Source organism: Ascidia mentula, chromosome 1, assembly GCF_947561715.1.
Source record: "Ascidia mentula chromosome 1, kaAscMent1.1, whole genome shotgun sequence".
Lineage (NCBI taxonomy): Eukaryota > Metazoa > Chordata > Ascidiacea > Phlebobranchia > Ascidiidae > Ascidia > Ascidia mentula.
The window spans coordinates 12111212-12120440 of NC_138566.1; the positions used below are offsets into that span (position 1 = coordinate 12111212).

Consider the following 9229-nt stretch of genomic DNA (forward strand, 5'->3'; position numbering starts at 1 on the left):
ACAATGCTGCCAATCGTTTAGGCATTTTAGCACTGCCTAGTGGTTACCGCTACCTAGTGACTGAGTTGCATTACTGTAATTGTAATAAAAATAATTGTCAAACAACGAAATTTGACAATTCGGTTTTCGGTTTAAATGCACTTCAATCATTGTGGATCGCGAATAATTGAAACATGGAATGTTGCTAGAATCTTGAGCAGAATAAAAATTTTTGGACCTCAGGCCTCCAGATCAACAACAGTACTAGGGAAATTTTGTGGCAGTTGCCAGTGTCCTTGCCAACATAGATTATTCACTTCATTGCTTGTTGACTACGAGAAAGATACTTTCTAAACTGTTTATTATGGCGGGTTCACTGTCAAGCTGCTATTGTGTGAATTAAAGTGTTTACGTAACTGGGCAACGACGCTATTCAAAAACGAAGAGAAATCTCTTCTTGGCATGTGTTATATGTTATATATATCCCCATGACACTTTTCGCAAAAACCTTTTGAAATATCTCCTGTTTGCGTATTTTTGCAGAGTGGCCGTACAGTCCTTTACAGAAGTAACAACCAAATCCAAGGTAATTGACTACAGCAGCTGTGTAAGGCGTTTTGTTACTGTCATTATACGTCACGCGACTTCAAAGTGCATATGACACGTAAAAATAAAACATGTTAATAATTAAACTAAGAGATGTTCATAACTTAAGAACATTTTTGGCGAAAAAAGTAGCTTGATACGACGACTGGTTTCGGAGATACAGCTGATCAAAGTTGCACTTTTGCCGCTGCGAACGAAATCGTGCGAAATCGAGATTATTGTTGCGTGACGTCATAGAAGGCGCTTCGGTCGTGCGTGAGTGCTGGCAGCAAGCCTTATGCGTAGGAATGGAAAACATTGTAAAACTGGTTTAGCATAATATTGCATTAAACAGGGGACAAAAAGTGAACAAGTGCAATAAACGGATTTTGATGTTAATTTAAGCTGAAGACAGATGGCCGCTGTTCGACCTATTATGTTTTATTTGGTTGTGTAATAATAAAACAGTTACTGGGACAGGGTGTTTTTGTTGTTACAGCATTTATGATCGCTAACGTGATACATGAACTTTTGAAAACACGACAGAGACAAACCGTCAGTTTAGCATTGTCGTTTTGTCCACTCACAGTTATGTTGTTTCTGCTATACCCTATGGTCTTCTGCTAATTAGGGACAAATAAGCCTTTGATTCGTGACGTCACAATGACAAATTTTTGTGTGATGCAAAACCCTGTCCTGACCTTTACGGTAACGTAATCTGTGGATTCTCCTATGTTTGAAACTATTCGATATCTGCAACAAAAGGCGCCTTCTCCTATCTAAACAATGCATATTTTCGACGCAAGCGCCTTATGTGATGTCCTTTTCTCCTTAGCGCAAAAGGTTTGCGATTTTTGGTCGCCTCTACTTTTCGTGCAGTTTTCTACATTTTTCAGTTGACGTAGAACCGAAAAACTTTGGATATATGTTTGTTGTAGATGTACCTTTAGTTTTACGCAAAGTTGTCATGGCCGTGTTATATGCACTTTAACAGCCACCAAAAAACTTGAAATCGCTGATAATGATGATTCCCTTCGAGGAAATGCCTCGTAACGTGATTAATATTGTGGATCAGGTTATGGAGTTGCCATACGTCAGAACTGTCCCTGATATTTCCAGAATTTGTGCGTTCAAATCGGCGCCATGCAAGATAAATAACCTACCAACAAGTTCCAAACTGTTTTAACGAGTTTTGTATTCAAACACAGGGAGAGCAATAAAGAATATTGTCGAAAAAAACGGTGAAATATTTACAAATAAATAAATAAACACGCGCAGAAATAGCACAATTCACACATCCAGGCACGGACCTAAAACTTTAAACAAACTCGAAAGTTCAATTGCGACATATTTACGAAAAGAGTGAAACAAGTGCACGCGATTGTTGAAACAGACGAAAAGAGTAACAGGGAACTATTCACACAAAAGTTTTGCAGACTGCATTTAACGTTTCCTTGTTTTATTTATTATACTACATTGATTTACAACATCAGAGACAAATAGATATTAAACACCGTCAGAGTTTAGTTGGAGCATGTCATAACATGACCTCACACGATGCACTGATCCTGGGTTGCGAGCTTCTACTGATTGTTGTATTTTTGCTTCAACAATGTCCTAGACAAATTGTGATGTCACGAGCAACTGCTTGCCTTGGGGGTCATTCCTTAAGACATTAAGGTTTGTCTATTGTCATTGTTTTGTCTCACTGCGTCACTCTTTCGTCACGCCGTGTATTATCAGTACAAAAGGCAATGTGAAAGGAAAAACGTGACATGGGGTAAAACAACAATGTGTTTTAAGGGCAAAGACCGTGCTGTCTGTTCCCAACTTTACTTAAGGACCTGGATCCATTGACAAGTGTTCTGTTTCACAACATTAAATATGTAGCGTAACACGCCCCAACATTTCACAGTAGGTGTCCCACCAATAACCTACGAGGGGGATGGGGCAGTAACTAAAATATGTCTGAAACATGATTCCTTACACTTACATAAAATCATTGAGAGGAAATGTGACTAAACAATTATCCATTTTTCATAGTCATCATTACAGTAAATATTGCAGAAGTTTCATTGGTGCACATTACAGTTATTCGCAGAAAAAGGGAAAATTACAATCCAACTCTTTTGAAAGTAATAATGACAAATGTGATTGAAAATAAAATACTTTTTTTCCAGTTTTTCAAACACATCTGAATAAAACAACGTGCTATTTGCATACTTATGTATCATTGGGAGTTGTGGAAATTCGAGTTGCAGACTTATCCAGAGGGACCGAAGTAATTGCCGAAGCTACTGCTGGCATCAAAACTGAACCACTTGAAATCATGATTGGCTTGTACAGCGATTCAACTGGTGGTGTTGATGAAATTGAAACTTTTATGTCTGTCCGTGCTTTGCTTTTGTTTCTGGAGTAAAACATAGTGAGAAGAACCAGAATGTGTGTCAATACAAAAACACCCCAAAGCACACAAAATTTATTTTAATTTAACTTGCTTGATGACAATCATGTTTTTAGTAATGGATTTAAAACTTTTATACTGATTGCTTTAATGTGCTATGCATACAAAAAGCCCACAAACATAATAAAAATATTACAACTTAATTTCAACACTATGCAAAGGTACTGAACTTAAAGGTTTAATAAATTATATGCTAGAGTTTTTAACCAGAAGGTGCCATCGGAGATTTGGAGTGATTAAGCATTTTGATAATGCTTTTGAAGACAAACTATTTATCAGTACAGTAAAGAGGTTGAAAGCAATCCATATAACAATTACAAAAATATCCAACTACCCAGATATGTATTATTATAATTATAAATAATATTCACGTTGACATACTTGTGAATTTTAACATGTTTTGCTAAATGATCCGATCGGGAAAACTTTTTCTTGCACATGGGGCAGGCATAAGGTTTTATTCCTTCATGTGATCTTTTGTGGCGTGCCAATTCATCTGATCTGGAAAATTTCCATCCACAAGATGGCCATGCACATACAAATGGCTTTTCTCCAGTGTGTCTTCTACAAAAACAAATTTTCTCACTTCAACAAGGTTTTCAAATCGGCAACCCTTGGTTCAACCAGTTTACTACTATAACTCTTCCTAAGATAGACAAAAACCTAAAACAAATTCATACAAATAAGTAGCTAATAGTTTTCTGTTTCTGATGTTTTCCACTTGGTATATCAATCAACTTAGAATTATTATGTTAAACTAATGCAGGTTGGGATCCCCAATTTAATGGACAGTCTACACCAGCCGCATGCAACCAAGTGGAGCAAATTGTGTGACACTTCTGATTGCACAAATGTCACAAAAATGCTACTATAAATACAGTTCAAAATCAAAATTGGCAATCTGATTTGTAATATTGAGATTAGTTTGCAACGTCATTATATGCTTATGTGACAGTATAATCACCGATCAAACATTAGGGAAATACAACCAACTTTCCCATCAAAAACAATGATTTGTGTTGCCCTTGTCAAAAAAGCAATATCAGTTTTGGCTCAGCATAGCATTTTGATTGGGCACCACTGGTCTACATAAAACTAATGATCATAAAACAACATACACTTCATTATATATCATAAGTGGTATTTTGTACAAATTCTTTATACAATCACATAAAGGTAATATAGAAATCAAGTTCAACATTTTGTAAAAAAAAAAAAATATCACGTGGGTGCTATCATTTGGCTTGTAATAATATTGAAAATAACCTTAATAATGCAACAACCTCAAATACTTATAAAACCCTTAATATTGTTGAGAAAATTCTTGATTAAAAGTTGCAGAAAATATCTTAGTAAAATTGTTATTCATAAAAAAAAAGAATTTTCAAAAAATATATGGATGTGAAAGGCTATGTAACAAGGTATATATTGAACACACTAGTATCAAATAAGTTCAAATATTTATCTACTACATTTTTTGTAACTTAATTTAAATTAGCACATATATACATGTTAGAAATAAAAAAACGTGTTTTGAAGTGCAAAAAGAAGCACATACATACCTTATGTGGGCTTTCAAGTGTGAACTTTTTGTATATTTCTTATCACAACCAGCATAAGTACAAGCATGAATACGAAGTGCATCATCACTTGACCGCTGTAGTCGTTTTTGCGATCCACTGCTTCCAGAAGTTGTAGCTGAAACAGTAGATCCCGGAGCTATACCTGCAATCATAATGCAGCTTCCTGGTTGTGCTGTTATGATGGGAAGAGGTGCTATTTTAATTAAATTTTTCTGGACATTTCCATTGTTATTTTGCTGTGCAGATGGATTAGAAGTGTTGACATGAGACTGGTTTGCAATATTACTAGCTGTTCCTTGTATTGATAAAGTTGTCTGCTTTTCCCCACAAACTAACATTGGCTCTCTTTCACAACTGTCTCTAGTATCAAAGGCAGAATCCTGTTGGACCTGAGCAATTGTTAAGGGAATAACTTTGTCTTGTATAACAATATACAGGGGAGTGGTTTTGGTAACTGTGGCATCACCACTAGAGCTTGGATTAAGAGCAACAAGATGTGCTAATGTATCTCCACCACTTCCTAACGTTGCTTTGTTAGTGCTTGAATAGCTTTGATCAGCAACAGATTTATTTGCTAAAAGTTCTTGGTTGACAAATATTCCCTTGCGTGACTTAATTGAACTGTCCAAGTCACTTGTACACTTGAAACACAGCTTTAATGATGGCTCTGTGAAAGTGTTGACACACTCATTGACTTTACAAGCAGCACACATGTCTCTTTCTACCTTACTGACTGTGCCCCTTGAAGGCAGTGACAATGATTGCTCATTCTGTGTACTTGTGGTATTTAACAAATGATGCAACAATTGAACTTTATTTTCATTGGTTGTAACTACAGTCTTGTTACTTTTTGTTCCAACACCTTTACTGTCTTCATTAGCAGCATACCACACACTATTTTTGTTTTTTGATTCACTGGTGAAGTTTTGATGAAGTGATGTTGCTGGGTAACTTGCAAAACTTTTTGTCGGATTTTCCACAGTTTGATCTTGCAAAACAAAGTCAAGTGATAATGATGAGTTGCAAGCGGAGCTTTCAGCATCACCTGAGGCAGAATTAAGTAAAGAATGAAATGATGTACCCCCATGCTGATTTTGGCTGTCACAACTTGTAATTGTAGATTCACTTCTTGGTGACACATAAAAGTTAATGTTGTCAGATTCCATTTGAATGCCATGCTTTTCATAGCCACTTGGACTTCCAATTTCAAAACTAGGTCCCTTATTGCTGACATGTGTTTGTTGATTTTTACGTTTCACCTGATCTAGCGTTTTGTCAAAATCGTTTAGAGCATTGGCTAAACTGCTGTTTCTGGGAATGGAGGAAAAAGAAGCCTTTAGAGCTCCAAGGATAGATTGAGTTTCTTTTGAAACAGATTGAGTATTAAAAGATGTTTGTGGTGCTTCACCAACCAAATAAGCAAGTTCATGATCTGAAGACTGAAAAGACCATGGAAAAACGATGTCTTGGGAATATTTGGGGCTGGTTTCAACATTTTGGGATGAGTTGGTGAATGTCATATCTGAACTGCCCAAAGATGGGGTAACAACAGAATTTAAAGTAATAGGCAATGTCTGATGAGAAAACTGGGTTTCAGACAAAACATTTTCATAACTTAAGCCACCATTACTTTGAAATGATTGGGTTAGGTATATTGAAGGAGAAGGAGGGGTCGTCGATGAAGGAGATATGGGTACATTCTGCATCACAGAAAAGTGTGATTTTGACATGGCTTCCTGTTGTGAAACAAGATGATGAGAATTTGAATGTTGGTCCGATGGGTTTTGTGTTTTTTCCATCTGAAGACTGTCTTGCTTGTGATTTGCCCCATTAGAAAATGTTTGTGGCAAAAGATCTGTGCTCATTGGCACCTGGCCCCGTGAAATTGGAAGTTGATTAGTAGCTAATGGTTGATCATTCAAAAGCATCTCCAAAAATGCATCATTATCACTAACTCTTTCTGAGTTAGGTAAACTCCCCTTGCTTACCCTCCGACCATTTCCAAAGCTCTTCGCCATAAATTGAAAAGTGTCCAATATGCCAAGCAAAAAAATTAACAAGCAAATGAAGTATCACCTACTATCTTGGCAGATGTTGGCTGCTGACAAAAGTTGAAATGATACTAAACATAGTTTTAATGTGTTGTTTATAGCATGTATTCAAGGATTGTTCAGTAAAGCACCACAAAAGAATGGGCCATTGACATATATATATATATATATTGGAACACCAAAAAATATAAACTGCATGACTGCTAAATTTAATTTCAAACCAAATAATTACTATGTTACTTTTTCAAAATATCAAGTTAAGCCATATTTTTGTGCCTTCCCTCGAATAAAAAGCTACCTGTCTGAAGCTTTTGAGAAGTAGCCTACTATCAACAAGATAGTTTTGGGCAGACAATTTAGCACTGTGAAGAATATTTGTAAAATTTATATACGGTCATGCCGTTTTGCAGTGGATTTGATATACACCCTTGGGTAACCTAAGTTGCCTTCATCCCTAACTAATATGGCGGGGGGTGTTAAGTGGGCGTTCCCAAACAACATGCACTTCAGAAATCTAAGGACCTCTAATCGTTATGGTACATATTTAGAAATCTACATTTCGCAGACAACACATTATCTTCACACAAATTGCATAAATACAACTGTATAAATAATAATTTTACTACTACAGAACAAGCTCAGCACAGATCTACGTCTTTTGCGAAACGGCATCGAAATGACCCTTTTCACCGTTACGCGTGACTTGATTACACGTTAAACATGTGACGAACAACAGCCAATCACAGACTTGCTTTGTTGGGATGGTCTCATCTCCAATTGTTTATCAACAATAACGTGCGTGAGAAGGACTTTTTTTAAAACGGCGAAAGGCAAATGTTTTTTTGCACAACAAAAATCACCAATATGGTTTTATGTGTTTATCAGAATAGCAGGACGTTTTATGATTGATATCGAATGGTTTTTGTTAGGGATGCACCGAAAGTTCGGTTTGCCGAATTTATTCGGCCAAAATCAAGGTTTTGAAAATTATTCGGTTCCGGCCGAATATTTTTGCAAAATTCGGCCGAAACCGAAACTTTTTTACCGCATGCAACACTGATACGCAAAGTTTAGTATAGTTTGGAATCATTGTTTAAACTGTACAGATGTGTTTTATTTGTTAATTGTCATCGAAATCAACTTTAAGAAGTTGGTACAGCATTCTTTAAGTGCCAATAAAAGGCTGTATGATAGGATCAGATGCATTCCACATGTTTTGTTGAAATTTATTGCGATTTTAAAGAGATGGACACCAAAATTAGTTTCGGTTTATTCGGCAACTTTACCGAATATTCAGTTTCGTCCGAATAAAAAAATTGCTGTTTTGGTGCACCACTAGTTTTTGTACACTGCTTTTGTTTTTTAACGAGTGACATTTATTTGTATTTTTTGTATGTATTTTAAATTATTGCTTTAAAAAATGCGTGTGTATAATTGCAAAGGCTGGTCGAAAGTTAGTGTCTTAGGACTTCTACTTTGTTCCCAAAACGCTGTGCGGGCGAAAAGCAGAAAACATTGATTAAGAGGTAAAATATTACGTACTATGAAAACGAATGGTACTTTTCAGGGAAATAGAAATGGTACACAGTAAACGCCCACGCCAAGTTGCGAAGTTGAGGACAGTAATATACCGAGCAAAATAAACCGAGGCAAATGACTACAAATGCATTGCAAGCGTTATTTAAGGACAATTCCATTTCTTTAGAGTTAAAAAATTATTGCACCTGGATGGGACAGAAGTACATGGGCTAGCAAGGATTTTTAAGTCTCCTGAAGGATCTTGTGAATAATAGGAGCATAAACAGCCCTGGTGGACTGCTTAGGTAGTTGAGCAACTAAGGTGCCATGTTTTGCAGAGAAGAGGTGGGCCTTGCATAAAACCACAATAGACAGCATAATTTGACGATTCAAGATCAGACAAAATTTAAATTAGATTTTTTGTTGCTCTTTTACAAATAATGTGTTAAGAGCAACAAAATTGGGGCAAGAGGACAAAAACCCAGCTAACAAATTAACGTTTTGTAAACGTTAATAAAAAGTTATTGTAGGACGATAAGACGTTCTATACAAAACGTTTTTCTGACGTAAAAGTGTAGACTACCATCAACGTTGTTAAAACGTTATTTATTACGTAATTTCCAAATGTTTTGCAAACGTTGTGTTTTAACGTAACATAGAAACGTTAGCACAACCACGCATTCTTTCGTTGTCTCCACGTGTTTACATGACGTAAAAAAAACGTTATTGTCTGCATCATTCTCATGACGTTGTTACAACGTACAAACTCAACACAAGGTCGTATGTTAAATCCTTCATTTCTTTTATTTGCATTAATCGGAATCGGATGATAGTAAAGGAACAGTATCAAATGAGCTGTTGCTGCTGCTCGCGGTGCTCTTCTTCTACAAATAAAAAAAAGCAATTTCATCAAAGCGGGAACTGCACATGCCTTTATGCACAGTCACACATCATTCATTTGGAGCACTTACTGAAAAACATGTAAGGGAAATTCTTCACACATGGTGGCCTTTTGGGTTAAGACTTGGGCAAGCATAGGCTGCCTAAGT

At 36.3% G+C, this 9229-nt stretch overlaps 1 protein-coding gene across 1 annotated transcript; it reads right to left on the bottom strand.

The window, feature by feature from the left end:
- Positions 1-1750: 1750 nt before the first annotated feature.
- On the bottom strand, positions 1751-6708 carry LOC145899184 (uncharacterized). The gene is made up of 4 exons (XM_082987915.1): positions 4591-6708; positions 3410-3592; positions 2788-2974; positions 1751-2230 (listed from the first exon to the last, which is right to left on the bottom strand). Exons 1-3 carry the CDS (start codon positions 6627-6629, stop codon positions 2788-2790), a joined length of 2409 nt encoding a protein of 802 aa, XP_082844041.1. The 5' UTR covers positions 6630-6708; the 3' UTR covers positions 1751-2230.
- Between the last annotated feature and the right edge of the window lie 2521 nt (positions 6709-9229).

Excerpts from the sequence above, each read along its gene's own strand:
- LOC145899184 (XM_082987915.1), bottom strand. The coding sequence starts at position 6,629 with ATGGCGAAGAGCTTTGGAAATGGTCGGAGGGTAAGCAAGGGGAGTTTA. Across the intron at positions 3,593-4,590 it reads CACTTGAAAGCCCACATAAG|AAGACACACTGGAGAAAAGC; the intron begins GTATGTATGTGC and ends TTGTTTTTGTAG. Across the intron at positions 2,975-3,409 it reads AAACATGTTAAAATTCACAA|AAACAAAAGCAAAGCACGGA; the intron begins GTATGTCAACGT and ends GTTTTACTCCAG.